General features: G+C 36.9%; 1 protein-coding gene across 2 annotated transcripts; it reads right to left on the bottom strand.

Annotated features, from left to right (window-relative positions):
* Positions 1-109: 109 nt before the first annotated feature.
* On the bottom strand, positions 110-18022 carry Atg17 (autophagy-related 17). Of its 2 annotated transcripts, none has more exons than XM_072901677.1 (10): positions 17882-18022; positions 13113-13321; positions 11443-11731; positions 9316-10261; positions 9003-9220; positions 8780-8900; positions 6502-7251; positions 6063-6371; positions 4653-5522; positions 110-4559 (listed from the first exon to the last, which is right to left on the bottom strand). In XM_072901677.1, exons 1-10 carry the CDS (start codon positions 17947-17949, stop codon positions 4434-4436), a joined length of 3906 nt encoding a protein of 1301 aa, XP_072757778.1. In that variant the 5' UTR covers positions 17950-18022; the 3' UTR covers positions 110-4433. The 2 variants fall into 2 exon arrangements, with proteins under 2 accessions (XP_072757778.1, XP_072757776.1); XM_072901675.1 differs by having other exon boundaries at positions 8270-8900.
* Positions 18023-25028: the final 7006 nt, after the last annotated feature.

The raw sequence follows: 25028 nt of genomic DNA on the forward strand, positions 1-25028 counted from the left end.
CTCTAAAACAATTGTCTGCGTATTATTTACACACACACGCACACACACACACACCACACACACACACACACACACACACACACACACACACACACACACACACACACACACACACACACACACACACACACACATGCACGCACGCATATACGCCTATACACATACGCACAACACAACCTAATTTTTAATTTAATTTTAAAACATCTTACAATTTTAATTACTCAAAAACCTCTTAGCTAAATCAAAAATTTTCTACTGCTATATTTTTAGGCATACAAAAAAAGAAAATTTCGCTAAAAATTGAATTTTTATAAATATAAAAAGTGACGTTATCTAAGTAACTTGTTATTTTTTTTGTTTCTTTTTGTTTTTGTTTAATTTTGAGAATAGCTAATGCTGTTCCTTTTATTTCAGAGATTTTTCTTTTTCGACACTCGATTACTTTTTTTTTTTATCAGTCAATTAATGTTGATCAATGCCATTCAATATTGATTCTAACAATAAGTACAAGTTTCAAATAGCAATTGCGTAAAATATCCAATGAAGAAAAATGGATTGTTCTGTAATTAAGCATAGAAATTCTAATAAATGATACACTTATATGATCCATTGGCATTATCCAGGCGCATTGCTTTGATACCGCGCGTTTCTTTATTTAATGAAAACGAAATAAGATTATAATTATTGAAACCAATTGATAACTTGGCAAAGTTGATACAATCGCATTTCCGTTGCACAATTACATTTTCTCTTAATTTTCTTTGATATTATAATATTTCGTACAACAAATCATATATCTCGTTGGAGCATCTTTTAAAGGCAAGAAATTAAAGTTAAAGTAATCGATTGTATTTTAAAGCACTGTCGTACTTTAGCTTGCATCTCACATGGTGCAAAACAGTTACATCAAAGTTGCACACAGATAAAGCTTTGAGATTCTCAGCGAAAATATAAACGACACGAGTCGAATGACATCTGTTGATGTTAAATGCTTTTCGCTACTCTTCGAGCTGCAAGTTAAATACAAATAAAAATTACGATATGTATATGCGGACGCATATGCATCTACATGTTTATATACAGTGAATCATTAAAATTAAAAGATGTTGTTACAGGATAATATTTCTGAAACTGAACGAGATATGAAATTCTTTTTCTTTTTCTGGCGGCTGTTTTGGTATCAAAGCAGGTATTGTGTGATAAATTAATTAATTTCTTTTTAAACCAAGTCACATTAGGGTCATTTCAAAGACACCTTGATTTTTTAAATTAACAACATGTACTTTTCATTACGTACAATTATATAACTCGTCTCTTGACGAGTAAAATGAACACAGAGTCAAAGTAATACTAAAGTTACAATGAAAAAAACAATGTAAAAGTGTTCATTAATTCTTGTTGAGTCTTGTTGGGTCAAGGTGTCTTTCAAATTACAATATCTTAACGACTTTGCTTAAAAATTCGATCCCAAACAGTTGCTAGAAAATAAGAATTTCATATCTCGTTCAGTTTTAGAAATTATTAGTCCGTAACATCTTTAGTTTATTGTGGATATAAATGTTTTTAGCAACAAAACATCCTTTCCATTAGAAAGACATGTCTCTTTTTCTGATACTACAAATTTATAAATATATTTACAAAAAAAAAAAAAAAAAAAAAAAAAAGAGACCTCTCACTCTCGCACATATTGACAATGAGAATAAAAAAAAGTCTAACCGAAAAATATTCCATTCGAAGCAATGTGATATTTGTGATTCTTGTGTGTCTGGAGAGTTTCAGTGCATCAAGTTTTCCTGCCGCTATCAAATTTACATATAAGTTTAGTCTAATAGGAACCGTAACTAAACTAACGCGGAAATCACGTACGAAGATCAATTTTACGACAATTCAAATTTTAATAATTTTTCATCATCGTGATGGCAGTAAAACGTATTACTATTGTCATTATTTTCCTTTTCTACACGACGGTGGTATTATTTCGATGTAAAAGATTCATTTTTCTTCGTATGCAATTTCGGGCGACAAATCATAAAAAAATGATAGTGAAGGGAGAAGTAATATATATATATATATATATATATATCTCTCGGAGAAAAGAAGGAAGTTTTATCCATCCGTCTCCTCGGATATTAAAAATCCATTGTGTCTTACGCACGTATATGTGCAGAGTACGCAAACTGAAGACAAAAGAGTAATATTATCAGCTATTACTTTATAATATTGTATATTCGCTAAAAGCGAACATGTCCTTTTCTCGGAAAAAAACTCGAGAAAGGCTTAATATGCTATCGAACAATTTATCTTACGTATCAGCATGTTTAATAAACCGCCTGCAAACTGGACGTACCGAATTTGCACCAATTTGAAATCGTCGCGAACGAACAATGATCGTCGCCCTTCGAAGATGGCCAAGGGATCAATTATATATATATATATATATATATATATATATGTATATATATATGTATATATGTATGTATATATGTATGTATATATATATATATATACATACATATATACATATACACATATACACATACTCTCGGTTACAAAGAACGAATCGTTGCTCGATATCGCTAGGAATTTTATTTAATTTAATTAAATTAAGTAGAAGAGTGACTAACAATAAGTAGAAGTGAGAACATGAAGCTAACAATCACAGCTATTGTACTATACTATGAGTGTTTTACGCGTCATGAGAAACAATATTGTGTGTGTGTGTGTGTGTGTGTGTGTGTGTGTGTGTGTGTGTGTGTGTGTGTGTGTATCCATATATCCATATTACTTAACAATATTTGATGATACAAAATAATACAACTAAAGGAGCTTTTACGAGCAATCCTCTGCCGACTTTTTATGTAACAACGGTGAGTATACTCGCGTGGATGCCGGTTAAACGATAGAAAAAGGTATATACATATACGTGTATGTGCATAGTTTTGAAATTTGTCCTACGTGGAGTATACTTCTTTTTGGGAGTTGACTCTCCGATGGGCATTGCTTAAACTAACGTTTTTTTCTCATAAAGTAAGTAAATTGGGATACCTTTGTGCAGCCTTTGTTTATTTCAATAGAAACATTGGCTTACGTTTACGTATCTTTCAAACTCGTTGTAACTTACTAATTGTAAGTTACTGCGAAAGTGAGAATAACGAGAGAAGAAGGAAAAATGTGAAAGTGAATATATCTGAAAGTATATGCAAAGTGAAAGAATGCTATCACGTATGACAAAAACTACGCAAGGCAATGTTAAAAGAATCGTCGGAAATGTGTAATGTCGCGTAGCACGACTTTTTTTGTATAAATATCCTAACATATTAGATATAGTTATGAAATTGCACAACACAATCGCGAAACACAATTTTTACCTTACAAAATTTTAGCCCCACTTTAGGACCTATGAGATATTGCACGCTTTGTTCAATGGTGCGTGCGTGCGTGCGTGCGTGCGTGCGTGCGTGCGTGCATGTGCGTGTCTATCTGTATTTATTGTATATGTGTAAAATATGTATATATGTGTATGTATATATATAATTTTACACACAACACATATCTATACACACACACACACACACGCACGCACGCACGCACGCACGCACGCACGCACGCACGCACGCACGCACGCACGCACACACGCACACACACACACACATATCCGTTCACAAACATATGCATACATTTACCTAATGCGATTATACATGTATTTATAATACATAAATCGCACGTTCTCCTACATCGGTTTTGCAAAACTTACAATTACATTTTTTCGTTTCGTATAATGCATAGATAATTATCGAAGTGCGGAAAGAGAAAGCTGAACGTTGCCTTAGGGACTTGCTTTCGTCTTCCCGTATCATACATTTAATATTGAAGTTAATTAATTTAAACAATCTCACAATCTCTCTCTCTCTCTCTCTCTCTCTCTCTCTCTCTCTCTCTCTTTGTCTTTCATTCTATTGGTCAACCTGTCAAATGATTGAAAAAGAGAATCGTCGATGGCAAACCCCCATCTCTCTTTGTTTTCTCATTTATGGAAAAAGAAAAGTCAAAGAATACAAATATCGTTACGCTTCACAGCTAACCACAGCATTCGACAAATATGTTTCACTCGTTTAAAAATTACTTATATCACAATAAAAAACGCCGGCGCATCCTTCCATCTCATTTTATGTTTATCCAACTTGCACATACCTCTTCGATGATTGTGAATCATCACTCTAATGTTTATCGATATCAAGGATGCTTCTAGAGGCTCTGGCAGGTTTTAGTCTAGAGGTTTCCGGATGGTTGCGGAGACGTAAGTTCGGGATTTGCGTTTTCGGTACTGGTATCGTATAACAAACGCGACCTGCCGACGCAAATCCTCGATCACAGCGCTTGTACTAGGCAAGAATCAAAGGATTCTCGACATTTAGTCTGAAATGATGATAAAATTACGATAGTTGACTCTTGGACATCGAACAGGACACCGTTTCGTCTGTCAGTGCGCGTACATCTCGCGGTTTAGCACGCACTCTGTAAAATTTCGTACCACGTGGGACATGGTACCGATTTTCATGCTGAAAATAAAGCAGCAAAACATTTTATTTCCTTCTCATCGTGACAATTTAAACTCGTCAGTAATTAATTAATAAAGCAGTAAGTAGACTGACCTTTCTCGCGTGACAATACTCCTTATCGATCACTTCGGCGAGAACGCATTTCCGAGAACCACCGCTAGAGTTCATCCCTATGTCCAGTGCGTCGACATAGTCCGAATGAAGGAAATAAAGAGTCGAAGATTCCTGATACACTGCATAATTGCCGTGTACAGTGTCCCAGACTATGAGTACCACGTCACCTGGATTGCAACTGGTGATGGTGACGATCCCCTGTTGCACCATCTTGGCCACTTTTTCGGCGACCTTCTTATGTATATACGAGGGAAGGGAAGGATGGAAGCATATGGATTTGGAAGATGATCGTCGACTCTGGCCTGGTTCTGGACTGGTGGCCGCATCTCGACTTGAACCAGACTCCGAAACTACCGCGACCGATGCATTCATGTCTCTATCACGACTTTCGGAGGGTAACAATGACGAGTCGATGCCGAATACCCTCTTGGTTCGTTCCTTCAGTAACTCAATTTCTAAACGTATTTTATCCGTCATTAATGCCTCTACCTTCGCTTCGGCCATCACTTTACTTGCACGTATCGAATTCAACTCGCAGGACAACCTCTTGTTGTCGTTTTCGAGAATTTCAAGTCGCCTCGATAATCGAGCCAGATCATCATCATCAGCCTCTAATCGCACTTTTTTCGACTCGGAGACCTCGACTTCGTATTTTTCGGACTCTGGATTCTTGAACACTTTCTCCAGCTCGACTTGACTGCCATCCAATCTATCGTAGGTCAAATCTTTGCATAATTCTGATTCCAGAGAGTATAGAGTATCCTTGTTTTGTTCCAGGACTGTTCGCATTGTTTTCTCCGCAGTCTCTTTATTCTCCAGCCACGCTTTGTCTGGTTCCAGATTTTTCACCTACATTTTCACAGACAACAGATATATATGTATATCATTAAAATAAGAAAAAAAAAAAAAAAAAAAAAAAATATATATATATAAAGACGTAAAGAGATAATCAATCTAAAAATATATAATTTAAAATAAGTAAAAGTATTGAAAAACTTGGATATGTTCCACTCATGGAAAAGAGACAAATGTACAAATAATACGTGATTAAGATCCGCAAATTAATTTTGCCAATATTCTATGATAAAACAAAAAATGCCAAGTACTATGGCAAACCTATCAACGATAGTTTGTACGTGATAGCTCTAACTTATTTCTACGTATGTAAATTAATTCTTCCACGAATAAATGTCCGGTAAAAATAATTGTCCGTTCTGTTACAGAATTGCAAATCTATTGTGTATATATCGACGAATATTTTTTGTCGCTTTTTCTCGCGAGTAGTAGTATACATACATTTTACAACACCTATATTTTTCAACGCCTTTTTCAGATTAAACTTGATGCATGTGCAAATTATATTATGATAATTATTATGATAGTAGATACCTTCTCCTTCATCGTTTGCTGTATCTCTGATTTCAATCCAAATTCTCCAATTAATCGATCTATCATATTTTTGTAACGCTTGCCCTGTTCGATCAATGCAACTGTTCTTACTCTGTACATCTCTATCTCCCTATTTTTCTCTTCAACTACTTCCTTTGCCAATTTTAATTCATTATCTAATTTCGTCATGCAATCAGCCCTCTCCTTCTCTATAGCAGTGCGAACTGCCATGGCGTTTTCCACTTTCATATCTTCCCTTGCTTGCTCTAAAATTGCTTCGTGATTCGCCAGCTCGATAACATCTGTCCGCTGAAAAAAGAATCAAAACAATAGCTTTTTATATTTTTCTTCATTTTATTAATTAGCACAATCATATATATATATATATATATATATATATATATATATATAACTATATATAAACTGATGGGTTATTTACCTCGATCCTTTCTAAACTGGAATCACTGGGGCTCCTTTCCATAGTAGAAGCGGCCATTAATTTGAAACGACTTCGAATGGTTTCCAGCTCCGTCTTATATTCTATCTGAAACTTATCGGTCACCTCTTTCACCATTCTTTCCTGATCGCTGCGAGCAGTAATCAGATTCTCTTCCAATTCCTTAATTCGCTTCTGACATTGCGTCAAGGAGTTCGTCAAAGAGGTAATCTCGAGAAATCTCTCATCATTCGTCTTCTTCACAGCCTCTTCCTTATCTACACGCGCTTGTTCCAATATTCTCGAATAGTCCTCAAGTTGCTGATGTAGACGAGTCTGCAAGTTCCCCCTTTCAATTTGTTCGTCCTCTAGCTTTTGACGCATCGTGGCCACCAATCTTTCGTGTTCCGTCAATTCTGTCTCCTTTTCTATAAGATTATGTTTGAGCGTGCAAATTTCTTCTTCGTGACTCTGTATCAGCTTTTTCACGTCCGTTATCTCAAACTCATGCTCAAGCGTCAATTCTTGCTCGCGTTCTTGAAGACGCCGATCGCACTCTTGCGAGTATAAAGACAATGCCACTCGTATGCGTTCTGTCATCTCAGCGAAACCACTCTTGTCCTCGTTAGACTGCTCCCGCAGAATCGCCAATTCGTTTCGAAAGAAACTCAATTCTTCGCACACAACTACCTTCATAGTCTTCAGCATGGATTGCAACCTTTCCACTTCCTCACGTGTATTACCGAGATTTTCCTGAAATGTCGATACCAGAGATATTCCAACAAGCACATCCAAGAATACATTTTATAGATATTATAGAATTATTCGCGACTCTGTACATGTACGCGCGCGCACACCCATAGTTGAGAAAAATTCATACAAAGGAGAAACATTGTCCTTTTTTTTATTTTTTTTTTAAATTTTGAACCACTGCATTTGTATAATATGCAAAATTGCAATAATTTTAATTTAAAACGAATGTCTTTGTGAAAGCGTGTAGATGAGTTTAATGGAATTCTGAAGGAATCACGTATGGATCAAGGGAATCGGGAAACGAGTGCGACGCCAGCTATCCTGTAAAAAATCAAAATGCACGCATATATACATACATATATATGTATATACATATAAATAATATATATATATATATATATATATATATATATATATATGTATATAAATGTGTATATATGTATATGCGCACGCACGCACACACGCACACACGCACGCACGCACGTATACTTGACGCACACGTTTTTAATATTTGATTGCATTATATTTGTGCAAGCAATACAGAGAAATCAGTTGAAAGCGCAACAAAATTTAACTCGGTCGGTTTGAGTGATTGCAAAACACAAGAAGCGATACATACGTCGATTATCCACGTCTCACAAATCAAATTGCATATATAATCAATTTTAATAGCACACTAACAAATACTTATTCTAAGGATAACACGATTAAGAAATATTTGGAAATTATAAAGAATAAAGGCGAATCAATTACGAGTGCATCTATATATAATGCATAAATGCTAAAACCAAATAAAAAAAATATTTTCGACATCTTGATGTAGAACAGAGGAAAGAAAGAAACAGAGATAGAGTAGAGAAAATGAGGAAAAAAAAAAAAAAAAAAAAAAAAAAAAAAAGTACATTTTAGAGGCATGATAGAGGTAGTGAGAAGAGTGGTGAAGGACGAAGACAGTACTTTATAGAACATTTTACGGCTACGAGAATTGTCTGTTAGCGAGCTGTAAGTCATCCAGTACCTGAAGAAGGGACATGATAGCCTGATGCTGGCCGTCGGCAGGATGCTCACTGAGACTGCTTGGTAGAGATTCGTCCATATAAAACTCGGTACCCATAAAATCGGTAGCACCTACGCCAACAGACGGACTGCTACCACCGCTACCGGACAACGGATGATGATAATGACGCTGCTGGTCGTCGCACATGACGGAGGACCGTGGTGGCAAGGAGGGATTCGGACTCAAGGAATGCTGCTCCTGAAGTGGTAGAGCATCGCGATAGTTTGAGAGGCCACTTGCGCCGTTATGCAGTAAGCAAACAGAGGAATCAACGGCGCCGTTTTCCACGCACTCGGTCAGCGGACTCAGCTGCACCGGTCGTTCGCTCACGGCGGACAGGCTGGGAAATTGGAAAGAACCGGGTTCGCTTGACGTGGACGAACGCGTCGTTAGATCCGCGACTTTCGAATTTAACGGGGAGATGTTAGTCGAGGTCGACGAAGCGGGGGATACGCTTCGTGAAGCACCAACCTCCAATTGCTTCTGCCGCTTCTGTTTCGCACCGTCGAATACGCCAGGCTTGGTCGCGTCAGTGCCGGTCTGACCGATCTTTTCAAATTCCTCCGTATCTGTTTCGGACTCAAAGTCGCCCCTGAAAAACAACATGGGATATAATAATGGCATAGTGTGTAATTAATACAGTATTTATATAATCTATTATATAACGTAACGACCAGTTACTAAAAAGATTTACCTGTCGGACAACATCGGCGCTCTAGCGCGTTCTTGTTCCTTTGCGGGAATGTCGATGCTCACTGACGTAGCGTTCTTCTCCTTAATATCGTCCGTGCTGCCTTCGGTAAAGCTCTTGGATAAAAAGAATTGTGTAATGTTGTTTAAATCTGGCGTAGAAATGGCTAACGCCAACTCCGGAAGCTGCGACCTCAATGACTCCATGTCATCCGCAGTCAGCTAATCGAGCATTATAAGAAGAATAAGCTCTAGGATATTAATGTACTATATATTTCTAATTAGATTAATGAAATTAACGAAATGAACTCTTTTACCTTGGGTAATCCGTTGTCAAAAACGGAAGGTGCCTGTGTCGCAAAAGGTGGCGGCGTGTCCTCCAGACCTGGGAAGAGGGTGTTCAAGAAGTGACCGTTGAATTTGCTTTGAAACTCTCGTCTACGCGCCAGCTCTTCGCTGTGAACCGTCACCAGCTGGCAAGCCAGATTACTGGCCCATACGAGAAAAGCTTGCGAGAAAGTGCGTCTTCTGACTACTTCAATCACCGCGCTTATATACATTTGTGGAGCCAAATGAATCTGCTGGAGCACCTCCAGATGCCTCCTCAATCGCTTCAGGCTTTCGTGATATATGATCAACTTGTTACCTACTTCCACCATCTTGTTTTCCACATACATGATCCATTTGAGACGATGATAGATATTCACCGAGAGCTCTTCCTTTGCCTTGGTGCATCTGCGACGGATGTCGCGTAACTGGTTGTGATTTTGCAACATGACCAGCAACTGTCGCCGATGGGAAGTGCAAAGATCGGGCAGGACGCTCGCATCGCCCAGATTGCTCGCGCGATTCTGATTCTGCAGAAAACCCTGAGCCAATTCGCCCTGCTCATGAACGAGCCTCTTAGTCTGTACCATTAGCTGTTCTAGAGCAAACAGCCGCTCGCCCAAACCCTTAATTTCTTTCATGTCTTGTTTGTTGGCGTTGTCGATGGCCGCGTTTACTTCAGCTTTCAATGTCTCCATCAATCGTTCATCAAACTGCTCTAAGCCACGCGAGCATTGATCTGCCACTTGCTCCAGGCTGCTCTGATTGTCTTTAGCCGAGATCCATCGAAGCAGACTAAGCACCTCTCCAGGACCTTCCGACGCGGGCTCGGAAGATTGACTGGGTTGATCATCCGGACTCAACAGGCCTTCCGCTTGAGCTCTCAATGCCGGTAAAATAGGAATTTTTGCGAGAGTACCAAGATCACCACTAAAACTGCAACACAATTAGCATTCATATCATCACACGTCCATCTTTGTCGCTTAATAATATTGTATAAAGAAGTATCAATTTAAATATCTAATTTTTTTTTTCAACCTACAAATCAAAATTTTCAGAGAAAAATTTAATTAAAAACTCAATACGCTTACAAATTTGAATATGATCAAGTATTGAGCAATATCTTTGGCTACACGTTTGGCAAATATATATATATATATATATATATATATATATATATATATATATATATATATATATATATTGACTATAAAGTTTGATGCACATATTTTTGAATAAAATTAAAATGGCTTAATCACACTTAATTACTCATTAGCAATATAATCAACGGCAATTGAAGCAACGACGAGAAAATATGATAATCAGAACTATTTAATTAAAAATGATAATTAAAATGTGGATATGGTTCAATGACAAATATATCTCATTAATTAATTAAAGTAATTACTCGGCACAGTACTATTACGTTGGTTATACAATATTAGTTTTAATTCATTAAAAAAAAAAAAAAAAAAAAAAAAATTTGGTTCACTTTACAACGCATCCTAAATCTGCCAATCTCCTCCTTTATCATTGTTATTGTCATTTTTTAAATTTCCCCTTTCGTATTCCCCCTCTCTTCCTTTCCCTTTCCTACTAATTTTATTCGGCACCAAATTTATCGAGTAAAAGAGAACTTTTTTCCGCACTTTGTAGCATTCAATACAACTGTGCCAATTACGATAAATTTCAGACTTGGAAATTTTGCGATAAATAATTGGAATAATTATGTAACTACGTACAAGTGAACATAATGACACATTATTTCTACAAATTCAATTTTGGGGGAAAAAAAAAAAAAAAGATTCTTTTATAATATTTGTGTGTTGGAGGATATGGAGTGACGTCAATGAACCTTAATATACATACATACATATATCGTATTTTACGCTGTAATCTAATAATTAAATCTATTAATTAAGCTGTTAATTAATACACATCTATTACAAATTAATTAATAACTATTGGAAAATTTTTATAAACTAATTCCAACTTCTCGATATTGACTTATTGGAAAATTCAAAAGGATATTGAGAATAAATTAGGATTCTCGATCACCTTCTCCCGCCCTGATATTTATGCATTATAATGAAATAGATACGATGGAAAAATCATACTTGTCAAGGAGGTCCGTATGTTGCTGTCTCTCAGCGAGATACAAGACAAAGGCTTGTTGGAATTGCTCGGCTCGTGATTGAAACATTTGTGTGATATCCTCGAGATTCGCAACTACCGCAGCCCAACCCTGCTGTTGAAGGTGTTGATCATGAACTAGCTTCTCGCAGATTCTTGTCTGCTCTCGTGCCAGGCCACAACATTGCTGAGCCAGATGGGCACGTGCGCAAAGAGTCTGATAGGTGGCCGGCATTGCTAGCGAAGTATCGATCTGGGTCTGAAGATCCACATCTGGTAAACAAAAGAATCAAGATCAATGGTAAGATGCTTGGCTTCACATTTTTATTACCCATGTGTGTTTAAATAATAATTAACATACATATATATATATACATATATACATATATATATATATATATATATATACATATATGGGAATTACAAGTGGCTCTGCGTTTTTAGAAAGTTCTTTTAATTTTTTACAAAACCTTATCCAATAATATTGGTACAATTATATGTATGTATACATACATAAGAAACGCAATACATTTTTGCGAAAATTGCAAACATTATTATATATAAATTGCTTACATCTAATAAAATACACGGTTCTTTTTCACATCTTAATCTTAATCTTAATCTTAATCTAATTCTTTTTTATAAACAATAAGAGAGAATGTGAATTAAAGAAAGTTATGCTTCCCCCGCGTGTTAACTTCCATTTAAATTTTAGTTAAAGAGGTTTCCTTTTTCTTTAGTTTAAGGCTTTCAGGTTATCGCACATTACGTTTGAATGAGAATCGGCGCACAATATCCATTAAATATCTGGAAATACGCGCAACTTGGCACTGTGTATTTTGTGAATAAAATCGAGATATTCATACATATGACGCTATGTCTACGCTTTGTAAGTTGGAATTCGTTGCTGGTCATATGTATTGTATATTATAAGTTCCATGTACTAAAAAATATCCTTTTTTTTTTTTTTCACAGCGATAACGCAAAACTTGACGAGTCTGCTTGGTCGTAACCAAACGAGAATCGTGCATCGAATCTGGGAATTGAGTCGAGCAGGTGTATAATTGATCGACAAAGTTCATCAAAGAGTAATTTTGGCACGTGATGAAACTTGGAGGCCGACGCGATATGCATCGCCTTCGGTAACCTTATATTATTCTCTTGTTAGATCTGAGAAACGAATTACTTTTAAGACGAATGAAATTATTTTATATATACAAGTATATATATGGAAAAAGTTGCAAAAAAGATGGACAATAGATATAGACGGATAGATGGATAAATTAGGTAAAGAGTGTTTAAAAACATTATATGTATATATTTATATATCAATAAGAGTATAATAAGATTTAATTAAATGCAAAAAAGTGCCGCTACGGTCGGTAATCGAAAATAAAATTTGGCTTTTTACATTATTATAAAATGTCGGTTAATGTTAATATGTAAAAATGTAAAAAATTTTATATTATTAAATATAAAATAAAATATACAATATATTGTTCAAGTTGATGCTTTATATACATATATGTATAGATATATGTATATAATATGCACGTATTAAGTGTGAAATAATTTTGATACACTTGATAGGAGAAAGAAGAAACATGTATAAACGTAAAGTAGTCGCGTAAAGTAAAAAAGATTTTTTACTCACCAGAACCGTAATCTATACTCGGTGTAGGCGGAAGGCTACTTTCAATGGCAGCCTTGCTAAACAGATAGATCGGATTCGTGTCAGTTCCAGCCGAGTAAGAGCACACGCGTGCATTGGGTTCCAGGCACTCTCCTCCGCTCATAAGCAGTACCTGATGCGTCGCTACTACACCGCATTCCCTCTCGATCGCCTCCATCAGCTGGCTCACGCTGCACAGAAAAAAAATATTAATTATTAATATGCACACGAATGCATGAATCGTGAAGCAACGTATACATTTCTTAAATGTAGCAGAATAGAGATAGAGATAGAGATAGAGATAGAGAAAGAGAAAGAGAAACGATTCGAATTCGAAGAAACTTTTCTTTCATTTTCATAGCTAACAATAAGATATACTTTTTCTGTAAATAATTTTCTTTCCCAAGTTTTAATCTCCCAAGTGCTTTAACATTGAAAGCGAAACCAAAAGAGAAACGAAAAGAAAAGAAAAAGAGTGATTTTTTCATGCAATGAACAATAAAGGGTCGTTAATTCGTGAAACAGATGGATATACCGTTTCGTAGCGATTTCATTTCACTATTTCAACCGACACAATGCTTGAACAATACTTGCGAATAATTTTAAGCTACCATTCGTTAACATCTTGCACACACAAAGTGTGTTAGTTAACCAACTAACAAAAGATGACGAATATTATTTGTCCAGAGAATAGAAGGAAAGATACATGTATTACAAGAGAGTGTGTGTGTGTGTGTGTGTGTGTGTGTGTGTGTGTGTGTGTGTGTGTGTGTGTGTGTGTGTGTGTGTGTGTGTGTGTGTGTGTGTGTGTGTGTGTGTGTGTGTGTGTGTGTGTGTGTGTGTGTGTGTGTGTGTGTGTGTGTGTGTGTGTGTGTGTGTGTGTGTGTGTGTGTGTGAAAATGTGAAATTCGTAGACGATAACGGATATCATTACACCGCCGATAATAAAATCATCGCGTGAAATTTTACTCGTATTATTTATCGTAGATACAACAATTTTCTTATTCGAGCTGTAAAAAGCATTCTCGAAATAATTGTTTCTATAGCATAATACTATTTATGTACTATTGTATTACTTATACGCCGCGAGTATAATTTTCCGTTAATTAATTTCCTTTTCTCATTTTGTATCTCAAGATAAATCGAATTAATGTCACCAACGAGTGATATTAAAAATTTTCATATTTTCGGATTATGCTTACTATTATGCTATATACATATATCGATCAAATGTAGCGCATTAAACATAATGGCGCGAGAACACGCGCGCGTAAAATGAGAGTAATATACAATATTATATTGCCTATTGCCAGTCATATTTGCGGTTGCGCTACAGCTGATTACGGTACGTTCAGTTGAGCGCGTGTCACGTGTCACGTGTCACGTTGCGCTGAATCTCGAGACTGCGTGTCGTCGATCGTCGAGTTAGCCACATTACGGGGCGAGGGGCGAGGGGCGAGGGACGAGGGGCGAGGCGCGACTCGTACTTTACGCGTGCACGCTGCACGCGCGAACGCTCCTTGTTGCGACCGTGATCGCGTTGTGATTTGGTTGCAACGAGTAATGAAAATCTCTTGGCAAGGTAATTCTCTTTCTTCTACAATCTTTTACATACATATTATTTACATATATATATATTTCGACATTGACGCACGAGTATATTATTGTTATATTGTTATACATTTAAGAATAAGACGAGCCCGATAAAAATTTACAAATTGCTGAAAACAAAAAGTTTTATATGAGTAAATTATATATCTTATTTTTTATTTAATTTTACATATATACAATCATCCTTTTTTCAAGTCTTAACGTCAGTTACTCTAAATGTATAATATATAATTTTCCGAGAAAAAAATGAACCACTCGCATCGATAACTTACATAAATGACTCATTGAAATGTATTGTATTATTAACAAATATTAATGAACTGGAGATAATGCGAAAGAAAGAACGAAGAAAAGATAAGAGAATGTATATACGTTTTTATAATTTGTCAAACTGTAATAAATATGTGTGTGTAAAAAATACACACACGCACATATATGTATAGGTACTGTTATAGTAACGGCCTTTATGTTAATTGCAAATATTTTGCACAAGTTTTTTCTACATAAAACGATGAACGTTTGCGTGTTCAAGATTATAATAAAATAAAAATGTTTGTAGTTTATACATTATGTACACCGATTCTCACGCTAATAAAAAGCTGACGACTTGTTGATTTTTGACAGCGTTTATTTGATTTTCTTTCGTGCAGCATCCTTATTGTCTACGTACTACGTAAACAAAGAGCGGATATGTACTGGCATGTATTGCCGTATGTATATTATACCGATTACTTACTACGACAGAATTATCTAGTTCTGCGTTTAATCATGACGTTGCAATTAGGCTGCAGCGTATTTACTCATTCGCGCTTAACCGCCTGATCGCGATTACTAAGCAGACGCGATGAATAAAAAGCAAGTCGGAGTTGGAGTCGGAGTCGGAGTCGGAGTCGGAGTTGGAGTCGGAGTCGGAGTGGGGGCGTCCTCGCAAATTGTCATAAATCGTTAATTGTTGCGACAAACGGGATTGTTGATTGTCTTTCTCTTTATCTTAATCCACAAATAGTATATTCGGAATAAACACTTTGATCAAATAATACGGAGAAATTGTGCGACAAAAACGTAAATACTCAAAATAATTATAATTTAGAAACGACAAATATATATAATTTTTTCTATATTCCCATTTCTCCGACATAGTTTGCAATATTTTTTTAATTGATCTCCGGCGTTGCTCGAATATATCTATGAAGAGAGAGAGAGAGAGAGAGAGAGAGAGAGAGAGAGAGAGAGAGAGCCATGTAATTCGTCTTTCTTAGAACGCTGCGCATTAAAAGCTTGGCTGAGTTTGTACAACGTGATTCGGCATGTCTGGCATGTTACAAAACGGCATCCTAGGCCAATATTATTTTCATAATCGCGTGGGGATAATTTTCACAAGTGTGTGTGTGTGTGTGTGTGTGTGTGTGTGTGTGTGTGTGTGTGTGTGTGTGCGCGCGTGTGCGCGCGCGCGTGTAGAGAGAGAGAGAGAGAGAGAGAGAGAGAGAGAGAGAGAGAGAGAGAGAGAGAGAGAGAGAAGTGACGTCGTTTCTCAACGAGACGCATTTAATGCATCGATACGTCGATCCGCTGATGGAAATCATTATTCCCTTCGTTATCCTCCTCAACAACGATCTCAATCAATAATGATCGCGATTAATTCTTTCTTAACGATGAACATGTAAATAATCAGTCATTATCATGCGGCAGTTATGTCGTTAATATTAACAAATAATTGTGAAGCTAGCTTTAATCTTTTAGCATGCGTGTAAAAGCAACCTTTTTTTCTCATATTCTCAATAAAATTTAAAATACACAATTATACTGTCTTGGTACATAATATACATGATGGATACTGTGTATCAATGATTTATAATTTCCATATAAATCCGCATAAAATAATGATGCTATAAATTATGAATAAATGAGGAAAAATCCTTCAATAGTCAATTTAACGTCTCACTTGGCACGTTTTGTGATAAATTTTTAATTGAAATAATGTTAGATCGATTTAACGAAAATATTAAGCAAAGTCATTTCATCATTTATCGCAAATATTCAACATTACACACACACACACGCACACACACGCGCGCGCGCGCACACACACACACGTAATATTTATATGAACATATTACATACCTACATATATATTTTCTCTTTCCTTCTCTAAAGTTATAATTCTATTAACATAAAATACATATATGAAATCTCAGCCGACAATATAATTATTGCTCTTAATCTGTCTCTTTGTCTGAAGAAATTAAATTCGTGAAATATTTTCTTTTTCAACCATTTTTTAAACTTTGGATACTATCGCCTACATTTTTACTAACAAAACGTCAGTTTCAAATTTGTCTATTAAAATTAGAATCGTGAGAAATATAATCATAATATTACAAATATATGGCGTTTGAAACTCGCAACTAACATTAAGTAAAGTAAAGATGACTGCGTGTTTGAACAAACGGCAACGGCAACGGCAACGGCAACGGCAACGGCAACGGCAACGGCAACGGCAACGGCAACGGCAACGGCAACGGCAACGGCAGTATCGAAAGAGTGTACGTTTGTATTATGCGCGCGCGTGTTGTGTACGCATTAGAGTATTAGAGGGAGAGCTTGGCCGAGTTTATCATCGGGTCAAACTCGTGCGCGCAACCCACACCCACGTGTACTGCGCGCGCGCATTTCATATGTATATTTGTACATATTATTTTCGGCGTGAGTTTGCAATCATCTAGGACGAGTTTTCACTCGTCCACTAATTTCGAAAAACTTTCGAGAAGCTCAACAACTTGACGCAAGTCTTATTTTTCTTTTGTTGCAATTTAACATTTTGCAATTCATCGACTTTTTATGGATAGTTCGCGCTATATCAAAATTATTATTTCTTGTCAAATTACAAAACGCAAGCAAGAGAAGAAGTGTAAACAATAAATGTATGTATAAAGTGTGTGTGTGTGTGTGTGTGTGTGTGTGTATGCGTTATAAAAAATAAATTGCAATATATGTATATATTTTGTAAACTTTTTCATCTTTCTCGATTTATCTGTACGTCAATTACTCTTCTCTTTCCCTATTCATTTGAAATAACCAGTACATTCAGAGAGTGAAAATATATATTGTTGCAAAAATATACAAAATGTATATAAAATTACCTTTGCAGGGCCAGCTTGATATCAAAGGTGATGGTAGTGCCAGTATCAACGTGAAAGATGTAGAGCATTGTGAAGCCGGTTTAAGAGCCCAACGACGAAAATGTATTTGTTGGAATACCTCAATTTGTATTTTTCAAATCGTCGTGGATCCCTTTCTTCTTCAGGTACGGATCCCGTCAGCAGGAGGCCGACGGCCTCGACGGTTCCCCTGGTCAGCTCGATCGGGGCCGTACCCCACGTTCTTGGTCGTTCGCGAGGACGGCCCCCTCGAGATTATACCGCATCGATCAACGCGATTCTCGACGTTGGTCTCGAGACCAAGTCCCACTACGGAAAAGTCGCTCCTCGTTATCGCGCAGTATCATTCAGATTTTTCGAGAGCTTTGAATTAATTGTAAATTAATTTTAGCTGCCGAAAGAAAGATCTCCGATCCGAAAGAAGGTTTCGGCTCCTGATCGCCTCGCCGAGAGAGCGAACTTGAAACGACGTCTTCTCAATTATGAGCGTAGTTTCCTCCTCGTTCCCTTTGGCGAACGTAGGAAAGTCAATTCTTTGAAAGCCTGCAAGTCAGAATGAACAACGGGACGTCGTTTTTCGTTCGATCGACCATCGACCCTCGCTCCAAATTCGTTTCCACCGAAGAAAAAGAGAAACGCCGGTCGATCAGGTCGCACCTCTCTCTCGCGCGCACCTTATATTATAATCTTCACGTAACGTAGTTGTTTGTGATTTACGAGCGTGTGTTTTGCTGGCATCGGCTCAATTTATCGAGCGCGGTCGTTTCAAATGCATTAAAGATTTAAACATCATAGTACGAGTTTTAGTTTTCTTTGGATTTCGTTGAGAAATCTTTAAGAGAAAAAGCGAGTTCTCATAAACGTTGTTTTTTTTTTTTTTCAAACTACAAGTATCAACATCGATTTCATTTTTACCTCTTGGATGAATTTCCGCTCAAGTCAAGTCTCATCCGTTCGTTCGACAACACGGAGCGTCCTTGTGCGATCAATCGGCGATAATGGAGTCGGATGCTACCTCGACTCGTGTCGATACGTTTAGATGTGTCAAATCAATCGGGCATTGGTGACGTGCTTTTTTTTAGTGACGCGATATAGTTTTTCCGGGCTTGGGTGAAAATGCGTGTAATGTGCGTGGTGTGTGTGGGCACGCGCGAGCGCGCAAACGGCCAATTTCTCTGGCGTCGAAGATAACGCCGACGCATGTGTCGCGTCTCGCGTCTCGCGTCACGTAACAGCCTCGGATCAGCTGCTCGGCAAAACAAAGCACTGACGCACCGCGTTACGCGACCCGCGACCGCGACCGCGTCCGCCGCGCTCTCTCGCCTCTCGCTCTTCTTCTCCCTCCCTCCCTTTGTCCGTCCGTCGGTCTGTCCCTTTTCCTCGTTTACTCGATTCACGATACGAGCGACACTGTCGTTCACGTTGGCGATGATCGCAAAGAAATTGTAAATTGCGCGATTTATAGGACAATGTACAACGTAGATTTAATATTAATAGCCATGTGTATTCTTGGCCACAGTCCCGTCTTACGCATGAAAGACGACGAAAGTACCTCGACCAACCGCACAATCACACACAACACACAAACGATGCTGCGCCACCATCACCAGTCAAGTCTATGCGCAGAACCGTCGCGTCGCAACGAACAAAGAGACGCTCCGCTTTCCCCGCTGCTTTTTCCACACAACGACGCAACTCGTTCTCGTCGGCTTCCTCGTCTCTCTTCTCTCTTCTCTCTTCTCTCTTCTCTCTTCTCTCTTCTCTCGTCTCTCGTCTCTCGTCTCTCGTCTCTCGTCTCTCGTCTCTCGTCTCTCGTCTCTCGTCGATATAGACGAGAGGCACAAATGTGTACTAGGATACTACGCCACTCTGCGAGTGGCACCACCAAAGACGAATTCGCTGAAAACTGTTTGGATAATGGCCAATAATACGTCGTTCGAGGATATATAATTAGATGTGAAAAGAAAGGATAGAATAGGTAGGTAGATAGGAGTGACACAGACGATTCACAGCTCCACACAGTCCCGTTCAACGTTTCGCACTAACGCAGAGCGTAGAGCCAGCGTCGCGTCGCCAATCGCCAGCTGTTTACTGTCGAGTTCTCGTGTCTCGGTCTCGAGTCTCGAGTCTCGAGTCTCGAGTCTCGAGTCTCGAGTCGCGAGTCGAGCGCGGCGAACGGCGAACGGCGAATGTCGAGCGGCAAGCCGAACACAGCCGAGCGTCGAGCGTCGAGCGTCGAGCGCCGAACCGCCGAGTGCCGAGCGGCCGAGCGGCGTTGCCTCGAGCCGTCGAGCCGTCGAGCCGTCGAGCCGTTGAGCCGTTGGGCATCGAGCACGGCGGACAGAACGACCAAAGGGAACTAGATGGTGAGGAAAGAGATTCCAATCGTCCCCGCGCGCACGCGCACGCGCACATGCCCATGCCCATGCCCATGCCCATGCCCATGCCCATGCCCATGCCCATGCCCATGCCATGGTGTGGCTTGACGGCTTGACGGCTTGACGGCTTGACGGCTTGATGCTTTGACGCTTTGACGCTTGACATCGCGTCGTTTCACCATCGTTTTGCATCGTTTTACATCGTTCCGTCACTGACGGATAATGTAATATGGTACGGGAAAAATGTAATCGAGAAAATTTTCTTGCCACTACACGCCTCTAATTGTATACTTATAAGAAGTGGAGTAAACAAGAAAAACTATTTAAACCGATGAAAATTTAATCTTTTATCTTTTTATACGTATTTTCGAATTTATCTTTTTTTTTAAACGTGATATAAAAAAGAGTTTTAATTAGACGCGCGTAATAGTTGTACGCACTTGTATGTATTACTTTCAATTTAGAGATGACAGCGAACGATGCGATAAGTGCGAGCAATCGCGATTTTACTCTATTGTTTTTACATAGAATATATATATATATATATATATATATATACACAAATATGTATATACATATATAAGAGACATGTTATATGTATATCAAAAGCACATTTTTGGCAACATATTAAATCAGATTATATCTTTATAATGACAGAAAGTTCCTTTCTATCGAGTTTGAATTTTTTTTTTTTTACTAAACGCGAGTCAAGAGCGATCGAGAATAAAAATAAACTATTTCATGAAATACCATTATAGATCAAGGTGACAAAATTTGACGATAGCGACGCATTCGCATTTGATCGCGGCGCACTTGATGGCGCGAACAACTCACGACTAATTAGAATACAATGATGAGTCTAGACATACTGAATTTCAATTCGAATCTGTAAGCGTAGTTTACTGCGTCGCAAATAGTTTCGACGCAGTAAAGGCCGATCTTGGCGTTGTAATTGCACATACAGCACGTGGCAGTTGATAAAGATGTCGAGCTTGTGCTAAATGCGACGTACTATCTACTAGAAGAATTGCGCATGTAATAAAGTGCAAACACTTTGCATGTAAAATGATTCTTTCTCTAAACGAAATATTTCTTTTCGTTTAGAGAAAGTAAAATGCATAAACAATAAACAATTTATCAGTTGTATGTATATATATATATATATATATATATATATATATATATATATATATATATTTGTGTGTGTGTGTGTGTGTATACTATCATAAATTACAATACGTGTTTACAACAATCATGTTATGCTCCCAAAAGAATTATATGTAAAAGAGATGTATACAATTCAGTATTAAAATGACGCAATGTATTTCGCGACAAGGATCATCAATATGCTGTACGATGTACGATGTACGATAAGGTTTCGATAAAGTTATGAGTCAGACTTTTAACAGGCTACTCATATACTCACACAAATGCATCTTTCACATTGATTGCGCCTTGTTAAACGTTTTCTTATAAATTCCTCCAAGTGATGTAGGTGAATCGTTATTTTCACGGTATCATTCTACATCGGAATAGCAGATAAGTGTAATCGAGCTGCGAGTTTTATTTGGCGTGTAAATGTATTGAATGAAAGATCGCTCCCTCAGAGCAATATCAATTTCAATCAATTCGTCCTCGAATTAGACTGTGCGATAATTTTGCGATCGTTAACAGGCGCTTTCCCCTTGTGGAAATGCGTTTGAAAAGGAGAAGCTTGGCTTTCATATATTATAATGTACATGAGAGAATATAGAAAAATTATATATATATATATATATATATATATATATATATATATATATAAACAAATAAATAATAAATAAATAAATAAATAAACGTGTGTATATAAAAATTTTTAACTTTCTTTTTCTTTATACAATATCTGATTGATTATACTTCCTGCCTCTTTTATTTCATTTATTACATTGTATGTATATATAATGTATATATTTGAATTCACTTTCTTGGTTTTGTCAAATTTATAGACATATGTAGTGTAGATTCTGGTGCACGAATTGGTTGACGAAAAAACAAAACCACTCTTATTGTTAGTTATTTGAACGCAACGAATCGGCATGTTTCGTCATCCCTGACGAATTTCCGTCATCGTACAGTTGATAATATTAAAATATTTTTTCGGCGACTTGCTTGTAGTAAATATTAAATGTTAACATTTTTGCTATGATCAATTTTCTCAAGTGAAGATATGTGTATGTGTATATGTATGTATACACAGGTACACACGCATACACAGATTGTTGAAAGATATATGTAACAGTTTTTAAAATTCACCGTTCTCCTAGATGCCAAATACAATAGAATATGTATGTGTATGGTATATGCAATAACGAATTTTTAACATACATATACATATATCATTGCATATATCATGGCATCGTAATAAAAAGTAGAGAAAATAATTGCTTCAAAAAATTAAAATTTACAGATCGAACAGAGTTCATATACCTAATAGAATTTTACAACATTATAAAATTTGTTTTAGCAAGTGCTGATGTAAGAACACAAGCTCTATTAATACCAAGACAAGCGGAATATATAATTAAAGAGGCGAAAGAAAAACAATGACTTAATTAATTAGATTATGTTACGGTAAATGTAGTTTTCTTTTTATTCGGGTTTTTAACTTAGTCTGCTTATTTTTTAACATTAGAGTTTGGTCTCATCAAGCACAATTATAACAAAAAGCACAAGTAAACTAACAGACAACAACATTTTATATTAAAAATTTAATATAAAAGAAAATATCTTCTTTTTTAAAGTTAGTAAATAATTATTGTCTTATACATAAGAGAGAATTAATATACATATAATAGAGTAATATTTAAGCAAGAACAAAATACACATCCACACGCACACATGCAAATATTTTATTTTATTATAGCGATCGCATAAGCACGCGGAATTGGAGAAAATAAAAAAATTTAATCGAGTAAATGGCGCAATTAATTCACTTGCCGAGAAAAAAAAAGATTAAGGATATAAAACGTGGAAGAAGGCAAATGATAAGACGCATATGGAAGAAGAATGCACCTCTATACACCTCGTCTCATACACCGATGGAAATGAAAGCAGCTCTCGCGCGAAATCAGCACAGCAGTGATGCGATCGCATACACATACACAGTAAGCATATGTATTATGCATGTATGTACATATATTGTATATTTGTACATGGTGAGATTTCACGCGTCTATCTTTTTCTCTGCCCCTCCCGACTCCCGAACGAAGGTCTCGGCTCACATCAGCTTTTGTAGCACGCGAGTCGCCGGAAAGTCATGCGGCAGGTGCGTGAACAGACCAACAGACCGAGGTCATATCACGCACGTGGACGTCGTACGTCGTGCGTCGTGCGTCGTGCGTCGTGCGTCGTGCATCGTGCGTGGCGCTCATATTATATACATATGCACATGTATATGTATGTTGTATACATTATATGTATATGTATATACATACAAGTATATACTTTCGGTATATCCTTCTTGTTTCATCATTGGATTACACATCATTGTGTATGTAGGTACATGTAAGTACATGAAAAACATAGTTGCGATCGATATCGCGGTTAATGACCTATAAAATATCAACTTACTTTTTGCCCTGCACAAATGGCGTTATACAAATATATTTGTATATTTCTTTCTGTTGTGATAATAAACAGTAATAGTGTAATACTTATTGTTAGTAATAACGAGCTTTCTTTCAATAGTTGCTGTCGCATGTAAACTTCATCATCAAAGAAATCTATGAAAACGAGTAGGTATCGCGCGTGCATATGTTCGCCTGTTTCGAGATTAATATTTAATATCAAATGCCACTTGTAAAACTTGTCGTAAGCTTTTGCAGTTGACTTGTAAAGATCTAGCATTTCCTGATCACTACACATACTTGACGCAAAATTAACATCAACGAGTAATTTTGTCTCAGGAATCTCCTAGCTTATCAAATATACATACATAGTATCTAACAACAAGTTGCCCTTCCAGTCGAAGATAAATCTCGCGCGAAGATAAATATTAATTACTGACATTTTCATAGTACCATTTTATTTCCTCTTTCCTACCTTTCTTCTTCTCACAATCAGAGATCTCTTGTAAAATCGCTTCGAATTATAAACAGAACTTGACTTGACAGAATGTGCTACTTTTTTTACACGAATAATATATTCGAGAGATGAATTGTCAAATTGTTAATATCGTAACACGTTAAACTTTAATTGACTTTAATTGATCGTTGTTGCTTGATAGATATCGAGAAATTCTTCACATCTCTGGATGCGTCTTCAAATTCAACGGATTAAACATTTTATATCAAAACAGTAACAAGAAAATCTTTCTCTTGTTCTGTTTCCTTTTCCCTTTTATTCAACGATCACGGACAAAGCTTATGGTAGCCATGATGAACAAAGATTCCGTTTCACTGACGCGACGTAGCTTTCTCCGTGCCTGATACATAAAAATTTACCTTTTTTAAAAAAAGATGAAATAATAAGGTTCTAAGTACACACACACCGGTTGTAAAAACTATTTTATGTACAATATTATTATTAATATAATATTATATATTATAAAAACTATTTTACAAAATAATGTTATTATGTTTAATTTGTTGTATGTAAAACGGTGTTATATTTTAATTTGAAAAATTGTTATATGAAAAAAGTTGGATGTAAAATAGTTATCTTAATTTCCTACAAAAATGATCATATGAAAATTACGCCAACTAAAAATTAAA

The sequence above is a fragment of the Anoplolepis gracilipes genome, chromosome 11, assembly GCF_047496725.1.
Source record: "Anoplolepis gracilipes chromosome 11, ASM4749672v1, whole genome shotgun sequence".
In the NCBI taxonomy this organism is placed as follows: Eukaryota; Metazoa; Arthropoda; class Insecta; order Hymenoptera; family Formicidae; genus Anoplolepis; species Anoplolepis gracilipes.